Consider the following 14700-nt stretch of genomic DNA (forward strand, 5'->3'; position numbering starts at 1 on the left):
TCTTCTTCAGCTTAAGTCCTTCAGCCCCAAGGTAGATAACTCCGTGCACATCAACAACCTTTGGGATGCCTATGCGTGTTTTGCACAGTTTGCAAGCTGCCTTTCTGCAGTATTTCCTGAAATCTTTGCAACTACATAATCTCAGGCCAGGTTGCGTTTGTACCTAAAAGATGGGGAACTTGTTCTGGATTGATGCTCCTCTGTTTAGGAGGAAATTAGAAAAATCTCCAAAGAATCCAGGACAGCAAGGAGGGAAATGAATTGGAACCCAGCCTGTCTCGTTAGTACCTCGTCACTTTGTATACAAGTCATTATGAATGATGTATTAATTCGACAAACATTTGTAGGCATTCAATAAATATTTGCTTAATGAATTGCCAAATACATTAGCTACTTGTTAGGCACTGTGGGCTGTGACACTGGAAGAACAAGACACCGTTTGGCCCCCAAGGAGCCCATCCAATGGTGCGGCTGGTGGGTGGGGTAGGCCAGTAGGCAGGCATTGTGAGAAGAATTAATTTCCAAGCGTATTCACTTCATCCCAGGCTCCTCGAAACTCTCTTCGTAGATTATGTCACTTAATCTTTACCATAGCTTTACTACATCAGTTCAGTTTTTGTCTCCTTTTTATAAATGAGAAAGCCAAAGCACAGAAAAGTTAAACTCACCCCCAAATTGTACTGCTCACAGGCGAGAAGTCCAGAAATCAATCCTGGGCAGTCTGAATCAGACCTCACACTGTATGCTGCGGTGCCCTGGGGCAGCCGTGGGCGAGCAGAGGAATGGACGGTTCGCAGAGATAAAGGATGTGAAGGCCACATGTTTGGTTGGGAGGGTGAGGGAGAACCTACAAGGACGCCGAGACTTCACGCTGAGCAACGAGGAAGCTGGTGCGGTATGCTGAGCTGGCCCCTTCGCGCGAGGTGTAGTTGGCTGGGGACAGTGTGGAGGAATGACCACAGCAGTTGGGGACATGTTGAATATGAAGTCCCTGTTGGACATTCAAGTGGAATGATACTAATGATAGTAAGCTACTAATGATACTAATAATACTCATAGAAGAGGTCTGGGTAGAGACGAGAGTTGGCTGTTGTTGGACGAAAGTTTGGTTCTTGCCACTTGATGGTTTAAAGCGTTAGTGAGGGGCTAGCAGTTCATAAATGCTTTGGTTGTATTATTTGTTTGGCTTGTGTTGACATTTTAGACCTATGATCATGAGTTATTATGTTCACCCCCTTTTCCCTTCCCCCAAAAGCATATACCCTTCCCCCCAAAACATATACATACATAGAGGGAGGAGAGAGAAAGGCAGGGAGGGAGATGATGAATATGGATACACCTGAACTAGGGATGCAGTTCCCACGATAAAGACACAGTTACTGGCCCCAAACACTCACTGTCTCATACAGAGGAGTAGAGAGAAGTGGCCCGTTTATGCCCTCTCTTCCTTCCCCCGGTTATTAATCCGTCACATTGTCCTTAATTCCGGTCTCAGAGACTGGCTTATGGCAAGTCTAGGAGTTCAGTTTAAGTCATCCATCCAAGGTGACTTGAACCTCTCTGTCCAAGGATGTGACCGTACATCCCCAGAGACTGGTCCGGGCTGGAGCGCGTGGATGGAAATGTGAATTCAGAGACCCGCGGGACGCCCTGTGGGAAGAGGAGCGGGCTGCGGGAAAGATGAAAGGCGGGGTGTCGGTGGGCTCCTGGGCACAGCTGGCCATGGCTGGGCTTCATTTGCCCCATGTCAAGCTTTCTTTCCCGTAGATCGTGAGTTGTCTCTAAGAGCGAGTGTCTAATTAGTTTGCATTTGATTTCTTGGCTGCCTAATGAACTACCTCTGTAGTTCTAGCTGTGATGTCATTAGCATCTCATTGCCTTGGGCACCAACTCAGGAGAGAGAGTCTTAAGCAGCCCCAGAATCCTACAGGAATCAGAGCAATTTACTTCATCCCATCTCCCTCCAACTTCCTACCAGCAGAGCAGACCCTCCGTGAGGACGGGCCGGTCACTTTGATCATCTTCGTATGGTTCATGAGCCTAGGTGGGTCAGGGTGCACACGGCAAAGGCCACGGGCACATCCACAGTGAGAGTCTGAACATCGAGGATGCCAATATTCTCATTCCACAATATTCTATTGGGGAAATTCATCCACTGTGTGCTGTAGGATACAGATTTAGCCTAAAGCAAATGGCATTTATTTATAGCAGACTGTATTTGCAAAATGCTTTGCAGTTTTGGGGCTGTTAACTACATTCCAGGTTGGCTGTTCTTCTACTTATAAGAAAGCGATGTCTCATTGCTGGACTGCAGCGCCTCCGTGGGAGCGGTGAGATGAATTCTGCAACCAGGGATCAGAGGGGGTCGCACCTGGAGCTTCTTGATCACAAGGCACCTTCGCCAATTATAATCTTTTAAGACTTCAGCTGTAGCTCCTTCCTTATGTCCAGACACTTTGTAACTTGTTGAAATCGTATGTTCATTTTACTAAAAGACTGCATAGTGTCTTAAAGTGCTCAGGCGTCTCCACCCAGGAGGTAGAGGGAGCTAAGAGGCAAGAAGTGCCTATGGAACGTCATCCGAGGGGCCAGTGCAGGGGGAGCTGCTGAACCATAAGGAAATAAGGCGGGGTCTCCTCCCCGTGACTCTCCACACACCCACTGCTCTTCTGCCTGCTGCAACATGGAGGGAGAGTTAAAAGCAAATGTCAAAGATCAGACTCTCCTGGAGCTTTTAGGATTTGAACTACTCTTTCACTGACCACAGAGATGATGGTTATAGGTGCTCTCTTTGGGCAAAGGGAGATTTATTTGGGCTTTCACCACCGGACTCCATCATTTTAAGGGGTATTTCCCAATTGTGTCTTCAACTGCGCATGGAAAATGCATTTCCTCTTTGAAAAATCTCTCTCACACACACATCTCTATTCTTCTCTGTAGCCTGAATAGATGGCTTTGGGAGTTCCCTGCTCATCACCTCTGTATAAATCCGGCTCCTCTCCAGACAGCTCCGTACAGCATGACGAGGGAACTGGAGGGGACTTCAGCAGGCCCTCTTTCTAAGGAGCAGAGTATTTTCAGGAGAAGGAAAATTGGCTTCTGGATTAAAACAAGAGTTTGGCGGTCTGCTACCCTCTCCTTTGCCATCCTCCTCCCCATGCCTCTCTCCTCCCGAACCTTGCACCTGTCCGGGACCGGGAGATAGGGAGGGCGATTCCTGAGTCTTGATTTTAATTGGGATCGTCAGAAGACAGCGGCCAGGGAACAGCCCCTCAAATGTTTACAGCAGTTACAAGCCTTAATGAATGAGCGCTGGAGGGCAGGGAGGTGGTCACTGTGCTCCACTGTGTTTGGGGATGCAGTGCCCTCTAGTGGCCGCATCTGTCTGTGGACCGGTGCCTCGGAAATAACGGATGGGCCCTTGTCCCACACAGGGATGTTTATAGGGTTTGTGGTGGGGAGGAGGGGGCGGAGTTCTTGGGTATTAGGGAATTAAAGGGTGAGAGAAAAGGTGACCTAGTATTTCTCCCTTGAATTAAATTTTACTTCATGTGAAGGATATCCAGGGGAGTTTAATTTTCTGTCTCTCAGTTACTTCTGTATCTTACTGTGGATGTTTCTCCTTGGGATACATTTTATGGAATGACGTTACTTGTTAATTTCATACTATTTCTTTGAAAAAAAAAATGGTACCACAACTTTTTTAAGTAACCAGGGTTACTTCTCCATAAGTTTTTGTGTGGTGCCCAAGTGGCCACACAGAATTCATCACAGAGAGTGTGCTCACGGAAGTCATTTTAGACTTGCTGTCCCCCTCTAGTGGTCATTTCCTGGGAACTCTCCCAGCCCCTGCTGAATCCTTTCTCAACCAAAGGAGGGCTGTGGGTTAATGAAATGCTTCTGACTGTAAGGGCCCTGAGGGTCCTCCAAGAGACCCTCAAGCTCTCTGGCATGGTTTCTTGCACAGCAAGAACTTTTTAAACTTTGTATTGGAAAGAAACACTGTGTCTTTTCTGATTTTTTTAAAATTTCATTTACTTTCTCAGTGAAAGAAGGCCCGTTTTTCTAGAAATCATTTCAAGAATCCAAACCTCCCTTATCTCTGCCCAGTCCATATAGCCTATTGAAGAAGACTGAGGCGTGGCCAGGGCCTGGGTGGGGAGAGCCCTGTTAGACTGTGCTCACCTTACAATCACTCCCAGCCAGGGCGGGGTGGGGGGGGGGTGCTGAACAGGGCACCTAAACCTGAATGTGGATCAGGATTTATAGGTGGCAGTAAGTGCCTCTGGGGCTGGCCGGTGTGGGCTCCTGGGCCTCTCTGTTAGACCTCATTCTTCTTTATGGTGTACGCACTTATACAGTTCTTATAACCTAGGGAAGTCTTCAGTTCAACTCTGGGTTTGTTATTAAACAAATTGCAAATGTGAAATAAATGATACCTCACGTTTACAGTCACCAAGTGAGTCCTTCACGTTAGTGTGAAGGAGTTTCTGGAGGAAGCTGCCTCATCTGCGTAACGAGGGTATTCATTTGGGAAACAACAGTGTCGTAATGTCTCGTGACATGTCCAAATGGGCTCAGATTACATAGCAAACCCAGGGGAGAGCTCCCTGGACCCCACAAAAGAGAACCCTGTTAGAAAGTCTGTGAGCTGTAGCTTGAAGTCACCCTGTAAAACCCCTTTATAAACCCTTCTAGTCATTTTCCCTCAATGATCTGGCCCATCAAGTACCACGTTCCTGAGCGGTCCAAGATGACCAGAACGAATGTTCTGTATCTGCCCCTTGTTTCTAGAAGCCCACTGGTCTCCATGAAATTGTTTCATGTTTGGACCTGTAGCTGTGTCGTGAAGGGTCTGGGATCTCTTACGAAGCCCAAGGGCTTTTGGTCAGTGGACTGTACTTCCATCTTTGTCTAGCATGAATAAGTTAGATGGGAAATCATGAAGGCTTGGAACACAAATTCCCAGCCGTGTTTCCTTCCACAGGGAACAAAGTATTACTTATTTTCAGGTAGGCATTTCTCATCTTTGTCACCAAAAATAAACCAAGAATTTCTCTAACTACCTTTCACTCATCGATCAAAGCCTAATGTTATAAATCCGTCTCTTTGCTTTGGAGGGCCCAAGCTCCCTCCCATCTTCCACGCACTGAAGAATAAGGAAGCAGAAAAGTCCTCTTCCTTCCCAGTAACTTCAAGGCTTTGGAATCGGACGAACGTGGACTCAAACCCCAGCACTTACAACATCCTCGCTGTGTGACCTTGAGGGTCTTGGCCTCGCTTTCCTCCTCCATAAGATGGGTGCAGTGGTGGAACTCCACGCAGAGAGCTCTTGCATGGGTTCAAGGGGGCCCATGACAGACCTTACTTCACAGTTTAAGTAAACTTACCTCTCCTTCTGATTAAAACTCTTATGATGATGACTGGACATGTACTAGCCACTGTGTTATGTGCTTTAAAAACATGTTGCCATTTATTTATTCCTCACACTTCACCTGTGGGCACATTGAATATCTTCATCTTACGGATGAAGAACTGAGTCCCAGAGTCATCACTGTTGTTACCATTTGGATTGTTGACAGTCGCAGACCCCGCACAGACACCGCCGAGGCATCCCTCCGAGGAGGGGATGGGGGGAGCTGTGGATTCTCCAAAAGGCAACAACCCGCTCTCACATATGGAAGGTCATTTGAACCCTAATAGGTTAGAGGGAGGACGGGTTCCCCGCATTGACGGGGACGTCAGAGTCATGTCCCCAACAGTGACATTTTGTGACCTTCCTAAGATTTGACTCCAGCACTCAGGGGCCGCGAGATCATGCAAGACCTTGCTCTTTCGCCTGCCTCATTGTCCCTTTTCATTTTGGGTCTGGCAGGCAACTCCCCGTCCGACGAGTCAGAGGAGCGGGAAAGAGACCCCAAGGTGCTGACGTTCCCAGAGTACATCGCCAGCCTGTCAGAGTCCGGCACCAAGCGCATGGCAGCTGGGGTCCGCATGGAATGCCAGAGCAAGGGACGATGCCCCTCCTCCTGTCCCCTGTGCCACGTGACATCCAGCCCTGACACTCCGGCTGAGCCAGTCCTGCTGGAAGTCACCAGAGCAGCCCCCATCTACGAACTGGTGACCAACAACCAGACCCAGAGGGTAAGAGGCCCGGCACTCGGGGGACTCAAGGAAGCGTCAGCAACAACAGAGGGCTTTCAGGCGACAGGGTATAGCTGAGCTCCATGCTAGCGTGTGGATACTGAGATGTTTTGTTCAGCTAATCCAGGCACATAATTTGCTTAGATTCGCATGTTTGCATATTAAGTCAAAGCAGGGCATCCACAGCCCCCAAGGTAAGGACTCGGGAGTCACAGCTCAGCATCTGTGGAGGTTCTCGAGAGGTAAGCGCTGGGAGGGAGGAGGAGGATCGGGAGGTGTGGCACTCACAGCCACCAGAGCCGCCGTTCAGAAAGCCTCAGGCACAGTCATGGGGGAAGGCTGGCTGCCCTAACAGATCCCGAGCCTGGACTGGCTGCAGCGAGGCTAGGAGGAGTGTGTCCGGCATAGGTCCTAGAGGGAAGGGTCTGTTCTTAGCCCCAGAGGAATGGTTCCCTGCCCGTGGCTCTGACTCTAAGAACAAAGACCACAAAACACCACATCCGTGCAAATCTTCTGCCTTATGTTATACTGCGAGGCCATGACACGTTGCAAGCACCCCTCCGTTCTCTGTGTGGCTTCCTTTCCGAAAGTGCTGAGAAAATGAATGGAGCCAAAGGGACAAGCTGGAGAACTGTGGCAGGAGCAGGGGCTTAGCTCAGTCCCTAGCTCTCTGATCTCCTCAAGGACACAAAGAGCAGAGCGGGTCACACTGACGATAGCAAGAATAAAAGCAGGAAAGCTCAGGGTGTGGGGCTTCTGACACCACAAGCAAAGGTGACCTTGAGGGGACAAGACATGGTAGACTCAGAGCAGAGAGCTCCTTACCTGCCTGAGAGCTCCGTCCATCCAGGTAGGGTGACAATTGCTTTCTCTTTCCTCTTTTAAGGGACACCTGGTGTGTCACAGTTGTTTCATAGGTGATGCTCAGACCAGCAGGGAGTGATTCTGCACGTGTGTGCTGCTCTCGCCTTTCTGCCTCTGCCGATGATATTTCACTGAATGTTTGAAAATAAGGTTCCTCACGGGAACAAAAGGATAAGTGGTTCCTTTGGCCTATGAGCCCCTCTTCATTCTGGTGGAAGTGACGGGGGAAGAAGAGCTTGGGGTAAGAGACCGTGGAAGGGGGCTTGCAAGGCTGACAAGCAGGAAGGGTTGACGTCACCATGGAGATCCAGCGTTGCAGTGGCTTTAATCCAGCACCCTCCCTGTCCCGCTTGATCTCCGGAGAGCACCCAGGGCTGCTGCCGCTGGTGCCCCAGGAGCTCTGAGCGCTTCCCCCAGGGGTACACTCACAGAGGTGGGGGTACACGCACAGCACCACCCTGGGAGACAAGGCGGCAAAGCTGCAGAGTAAGGAAAAGCTGCGGGGGAAGAGGATGACAAAGACCCCAGCGTCCCGCAGGGGCGTTGTGGGCGAAGCGGGGAAGCTGGGAATCCGTGTCGTTGGCATCTATTTGTGGGAAGCTAAAGGAATTTGTGTCGCTAGCATCTCCCTCCCTGGATCTCCTACTGGCCGGACCTTGGCCCTTCCCTGTCTCCCTGCACAGGTTTTAAGAGAGGGCCTGGGAGAGACCATCCCTCGGGCCATATTGGAACATGGTGATTTCTAAACTTCTAAACTTCTAAATACATAGACAAGGTGGCCCAAGGTGTTTCCGTCCCCATCCCAGGATTCTTTTCTCTTACTCCTTACATATAGTCTGTCTTCTCTCTTCATTCTCTCTGCTCCTCTGCTTTTCCTCCCGATTTTCCCTTCCTCGCAAAGAATGCAGATGTGGAATGAAGGAGCCAAAGAAGAGGGGTGCTAAGTCATGACACTAACTCAGTGTGTGTTCTTCTCTACTCTTCTGGTAGGAGTGGGGCCAAATTTTCCAACCTCTCTTGGGTTCCTTCTGTTGGACTAGGTCACCCGTGTCACATTTCAGTCTACTGATGAGCAGCAGTCTAGAACCCAGGAGGTCCAACCATATAACCCATCAGGTATCTCCAACCCAACATCTCCCAGCCCAAACAGGCACCCTTGTGCCTCAGTTTCAGGGAATGGGATTCTTTTCTACCAAGTTGCTGCAGCTGGAGGCCAAATAGGCTTCCCTGACTCTTCTTGTCACTCCCCGACATCTGCCTGTCACCAGGGGTCACAGATCCTTTGACTCCATCCCCCCGTGACTGTACCCGCTCCCAGCCACCCACTGCAACAACAGCCCACCACCTCTTCGTTACAGTAGCCTCTTGCTGGGGTTCCCGTGAGGCCCATCAGAGTTCTCTGTCCCATGTGGATGTCCGATCCTGTAGCTTCAGGGCGATCCAGGCTCTGCAGGATCTGCTAAACACGATCTGAAGTCCTTGGCAGATCGTTAGAAGGGCAGGTCATTGTCCAATTTGGTCCTTGCATACGTGGTTGGGTTGTGCCCCCACTATGCTTTGGATTCTGTCCTCCAAATTTTAACTCTGGGTACCTCCTTAAACACCACACATTTTCTGTTGTGCATCTGGCCCTTCAGACTCGTCCCTCTCTCTCCCAGGAATGGCCTCGCCTACACTTCTGCCACGGGCAAGCTCTTGCGAGGACAGTGCTTCCAGGTTTCAGCTCCAGCGTCCACAGCTGTGCTCAGCCCTCCATTATTCTCCCAGGCCAGCCCCGTTCCTTCAAGTGGCTCCCACTGTCTGTGTCCCTACATCGTCTGAAGCACGTGTCACCTGCTGTCGCGAGGACTCGTGTGTTTGTTTATGGATTTGTCCCGCAGAGTCTGCGAAGCACTCATTCGTCTGTGGAATCCCAGTGCCGAGCAGCAGCTGACACATAGCTGAGGCTCCACTGAGTAAGCGAGTGAAAGAAATGGAGGAATGACCAGATGGGTGAACGTGGCCTGAAAGTTCAGCTGCTTTCTCTAAAACAAAATAAGAACAAAAAAATGGGAAAATCCTGGTTCTTTTCTGGAATCAGGATTAAATCCAATAACAAATGAGAATCCCCATGCAATGCCTGCTACATTGTAGCTATCAAGGAAAATGTTTTTTTTTTTTTTTTCCTCTTCCTTTCCAGAAGGGCTCCTTCTTGAGTTCCCCGCTTCTACCCCATCCGACCTTCTGTAGTGACCGATAGCCTAGGGTTCAGGAGTAGGAACTTGTAGAATTGTGTGAACTGAAGGTGGAAAGTTAAAGCTTTTGAGGAAATGTCTGTCATCCTAAGTGTTGGTCCTTACTCCTTGGGGTTGAAAATCTGATCACACTGCTCCCCTGTTTAAAACACTTTAATGGCTTCCGCCTGCCCTTAGAATGTGACACTGTCCCTTACCATGGACCCCAGGGCCCCTGTAACTGGCCCCGCCCCCTCCCACTTGCTGAGCCCGTCTCTGCCCTTCACTCTAGCTCTGACAGCCAGAGGAGCCTTTTCTCAGCTGACTTTAGAGGTCTAGTTTCACCCAGGCTGAAGGCATCTTAATACTGGTTTTTCCACCTGGGACACTTGCCCATCTTTTCTCACCGGATAACTCTTGATCTGTCCTTCCAAGTTCAGATAAAAATGCACATCCGCATGGAAACCTTCCCAAACCCCTCCGTGAGACTGTCTCCCTTCCTTGTCCCTCCTGTCCTAATTCACCCTTCTCCCTTAGAGTCCTTGCCACCAGTCCTAGTAATTTGGTTACTTACGTAACTTCTGCTTGTTTATTATTTGGCTGCAAGATTATGTGGGCAGGGGCTGAGTATATCTAAGGTCCACTGTATCCTTAATGCTGAGCCCAGAGCCGGACCCTTACAGGTGCTCACCTAGTAATTGTTGACTAAAGGCTGTATGCGGGCCGTCACAATTTCCTCTTTATTCTGCTTCTCTCAGGGAAAGTCGGTTTTCTTAGTTTAAGAACGTGTACTTTTGATTCGAATTTGGTTCAGTCGGGCAAAGTATGCAGTGAGCACCTACAGCACACCGGGTTCCCGGCTGGGAGCCGGCCGGGGACCCGTCACATGGAGCTCAGGCTCTGCTGCGGGCCCCCACTCACTAGGCGAGTAAGTCGCTAACCTCCCCGACTCTGAGCGTCCTCCACTGTAAATCCTGTTTACCACGGAGCTCAAACTACAGTGTTAGCCCAAAAAGGGCCTTGAAATCTTAAAACTACACACAGATTATAATGATAATCAAGAATTGGTCCCTGTTCCCTAGAAGCTCCCAGTCAGGGGGTGGGCGGGTCGGAAAGGAAGTTTATTTGAACTGTGTTCTGACCTAAGACGGCCTACAGGAGATCCTGGAGGCGCATCACTTAGGGTGTCAGCTTTCAGCTTGCACATCTCAATTTTTATAGAGTTATCTATCATTTTTTTGCCGCATCCCCTCTTTTCAATTTTTTTGGCCTAAAATTTGCCGAGATGACTGCTACTTCATTTCTCTAATTTACTAATTCTGTGTGGGTTTGGTAAGAGTGGGTCGGAGAGAAGAGACCCACAGGAAAACAGAGGCTGCAGACAACGAGCCGACCCAGAGAGAAAGCTGATCTCGGCCACAGTGGACGGCCACGTGCCTTGCAGCCAGGCTTGCTTGCCCTCTCCCTGTCCCCGGGCTGGGGTTGAGGCAGCAGGGCCCCACTGGAGAGTCCAGTGCCCATCAGGATCTGTTGCACCAGGGAATTGCCCCATCTCAAGTTCTGTTCCCTGATTTGTCTAATTTTATCCTTTTGTCCATTCACCAATGAGGGCAGTAGCAGCTGTGAAATCACTGTATGTAAAGAATTTTTCTAGGCTTTGTTTGCTTCCATAGAGGACCCGAGCCTGTCATCCAGACACAGTAATGATCGCTGATGTTTACTGATGACCGAGGCACTATTTATACATGACTAATGTGTGCAGTGCACAGGTCCTGCGCTCTGCCCTGTGGCATCTCTTGTTTCGTGGAATCATCACCACATCCCAGTGGGGAGAGGGCTGTTTCTGTCCCGTGTTTCCCATTGAGGAGACCAAGTTGGTCTAATTTGCTGCAGGTCCCACGGCAGGGGCTGGCCAAGCTGAAGTCCTCACCCAGGGCGGAGGGCTCTGGAACGCGGTTCTTCACCTGTGCATGGCACGGTGTCTGCTTTCCACCAGGAAAAAAGAGGCCTCACAGGCACGCACAACCCAAGGAAGAGCTGCCTAAATACTGTACGTGAGGGACAAGGCACGTGAAGGAACGCAGCGGAGGCCGTGCTGCGCAGGACCCAGAGGGCAGACGAGACTGCCCGGAGAGGCATTTGAGAAAGGGCCGAGTGCTTCCGGGCAGATGGAAGAAGGGTCAGGCCAGTGTGTGGTCAAGAGGTTATTGTTGCTAGGGCCCTGGGTGTGGTGTGACGGATGGATGGAGAAGGAGGGAGAAGTAAGACTTCCTTCCAGGGTGACAGCCCTCGACCACAGGGATGAACCGGTACACTCATGGGACAGCAGCGCTCGGAAGGTCCTGTGAGGGCTGGCTTCCCAGAATCGGTCTCTTGGGGTAGGAACTGTAGGTCAAGAAAATGGTGACATGGGGCTCCAACCTACCGGCTGGAGGTTCTCTAGAACCAAGCAGAGCCTGGATTGTGTCTCCTGACTCTAGCGACACAGCCCTGGCTCCTGGACACTCACCCTTCCCTCTCTTACAGCTCTTGCAGGAGGCCATCATGAGCTCACTGTGGTGCTCGGGGACTGGAGATGTCATCGAGGACTGGTGTCGATGCGACGCCACGGCTTTTGGAACGGATGGACTCCCCACCTGTGCGCCTCTCCCGCAGCCCGTGTACGCCTCCCCTTCTCTGCCTCGGTTGCGTGCCCGCTCCACTGGGTTCTGCCAATGTCTCTTAGAGAGCGTCCACTCGTGGGGAAGCAGGAAGCTGGGTGCCCGGAACAGGAAGAAAAACGCGAGGCCTCAGCGAGCCTTCGATCTTAGGGGAGGCTACCCACAGAATGTCACCGTAGAAGAAGACATGGTCTGATGAGGGTTATCAGAGACATTTAGGTCAAGTGTGAAAGGGAATGGTCATGTCTGAATTTGGGGCATGGTGAAGGCTTCACGAAGGAGATGGCACTTGAATTTCTCCCTGAAGGTAGAGAGGGTAGGACAGCACGGGCAGAAGATCAGACGGGGAAAGTGACGTGGCAGTGGAGGAAGTGAGAGATCGGTAGTGAGACTCCACGAGGCCAGGGACACATTTCCGGGGTAGCAGCACTGTGTGGAGCCGTTAGGTACTGTTACCGCTTCTGTTTAAGAGACAAGGAAATGCATTCAGATGGGCTGAATGGTTTTTCCAAGGTCATCAAGCAGAAAGCAGAGCTGCCGCCCCTAAGAGGCTGTGATCTCAGCCATGATAGTGCAGAGAGGACACGATGAAAAGATGACTTTGGGTAGAACCAAAGGTGGTGGTGGTGGGGAGGGGGTTGTGGGCGACTTATTGGTGTGGGAGGGAGTTGAGAATGGACCTATGACTTCGGCCCCGGTGGCTGGGAAGACGAATAGGTCATAGCTGAGAAAAGAAGCATCAGGGGATATGCAGGTTTGAGGAGGAGGCGGGTGTCTGGTTGGACTCGTCTTGGAGACAGAGCAGGGAACTTCTACCGAGATGTTCAGTGGTCAGAGGGAAGGATGGCTTGGAGAAATAAACCCTAGAGGTAAGAAGATTTAAATCAACCCCAAATAAATGAGCAGCAGAAACACAGGTAGGAGAAAGAGAGAAAGAATGCTCCCGAATAAATATCAGCTGGGAAGAGGGGAGGGTTGGAGATGGGCAGTCGGGGCTGTCTTCATTTGAGGGGTGAACAGAACACAGAGGGCTGCAGAGGTGGTTCAGGACGAACGTGTCTAATTTCCTTGCTCTCAGGGGAAGGCTGGACAGAACTGGGCAAATCCCTGTAAGCCTGACAGGCTAAGGCCTGAGGCAGGCACCCGCTTAGCCTCTACTGTGGCGTGTGCCCTGGGAGTGAAGCACAGAAATATGGTGTCTCATAAGGAGTCTGGCAGGAATAGCTGGTGTCGCATGGCCCCATGGGTGGCTGAGGCAAAGAAAGCCCAAAGGGAGGCTCAGGACCCTTGGGAGTAGGAAAGCTGAGGCAGCAGGAGCGAGCCAGCAGGAGGACACCAGCAAGCGAGAGGCTGGTCCTGTGGCTGCTGCCCTCCAGCCTGTTGCAGGGACGTGCTGTTGGGCCTCGAAGAGCCAGGACTGACCGGAAGAGACCCGAGAAAGAGGAGAGCACAACAGTAGACAGCGCAAACCAACGTCTTCTCTTGTCTCCATGCCCTCTCTCTGTGGGTACTTTTAGATACACCAGTGCTTGGATTCCTGCTCTTTTAAGAGGCCATGACTAGGGCCTCTTGAGTCAAAAGAGAATCAAGCTCATTATTAGTCATAGTCCTTTCTTCTGGTTTCAAGGGAGCCACTAGAAGCGGATGGTGCTTCTGGATGGATTCACCCACTAAGAAAATTACCTGAATTTTGACACAACACTGAAGCCACTAAACAGTTATCATCAAGTGGACACAAGATCCCACCACTGGTGTCTTAGGGCTGATTTCCTTTCTAAGCCTGCGTTTACAGTATGTTATTGATAACGATCAAATTGGGCTAAATTTCCATAAACAGGAACATTTATTAAGGATTTCACTTCTCTTGTCAACTTTAATCACTTCCTTTAGTAGCAGACTGTAGTTTCTTGAACGTTTCTTGGTAATTGGAAAGAGAAATGCTCTCTGGTTTTACACGAGTCTATGTAAATCACTCATGCTGCTGTTTTCTCAGTAGAGGCCGGCGTTAGTCCACATTTTCACAGAATCTGACTTCTCAGAAAGGCTTAGTTACGTACTTAAGCTTCCTAATGCTTTTTTCTTGAAAATAGCACCCGGCATATGACTCTAATTAATGACTTTGTCAATATCCGCTCTGTTTTGGGTCTAGTCCATCTTCCATGTCATATGCAAACTATGCAGTCCTTCATAGCAAGCCACTAAGCCGCATGTGTTTTGCATTACTTTCCCACTGGTTGGATTCCTTGCTATTGCTCCCACAGCCTCCCATGCTTTCTTCTTAAAGTTCTTATCACACGTTATTACAGTCACGTGTATCATTGTGTGTTTTCTGTTGACCACCCCACGGGAGAAGGTGGCTGGAGCCGGCTCGTGCACTGCTCCTTCTTGAGCACCAAGCGCATTCTGATACGTGATCGGCGCTCAACAAGCATTTGCTGAATTGAAATGGACCATTGCCTTGGTGTGCTCTGTCTGTAGCACCTGGCACAGTGACCCCCTGAGACCAGAGACAGACATCTGTGGGCTGAGTAAAGAGCAGAGGCCGATGGTGATGGCAGGTCGTGAGATATGGGGACCAAGGATGAGGGTGAATGGCAGGGATGGTGTGTGACAGAGGGAGACTGGAATGCGCAGGGGCTTGGAGAATCCCCAGAAGTCGGTGGTCTAGAAACAAACCTGGAACTGGAAGCAAGTGAGAAATCTGAGATACACCTGTGAAGTCCGAACAAGGCAACAAATTGAAACCACTTGGTAACAAATTGAAACCACGTCAGTAACGTGTAGGGAGTCTCCGCAAGGCACAAGGATGTATGAAATAG

At 50.2% G+C, this 14700-nt stretch overlaps 1 protein-coding gene across 2 annotated transcripts in view; it reads left to right on the top strand.

Moving 5' to 3' along the window:
- The window catches only part of ASTN1 (astrotactin 1), a 323486-nt gene that overhangs the window by 283472 nt on the left and 25314 nt on the right, over positions 1–14700 (top strand). For both annotated transcript variants that reach the window (XM_059146192.1, XM_059146193.1), the window contains 2 exons: positions 5876–6144; positions 11748–11881. In XM_059146192.1, the coding sequence (XP_059002175.1) occupies positions 5876–6144; positions 11748–11881 (403 nt within the window). The remainder of the gene's footprint in view (positions 1–5875; positions 6145–11747; positions 11882–14700) is intronic.

Source organism: Mustela lutreola, chromosome 14 (genome assembly GCF_030435805.1).
Source record: "Mustela lutreola isolate mMusLut2 chromosome 14, mMusLut2.pri, whole genome shotgun sequence".
Classification (NCBI taxonomy): Eukaryota; Metazoa; Chordata; class Mammalia; order Carnivora; family Mustelidae; genus Mustela; species Mustela lutreola.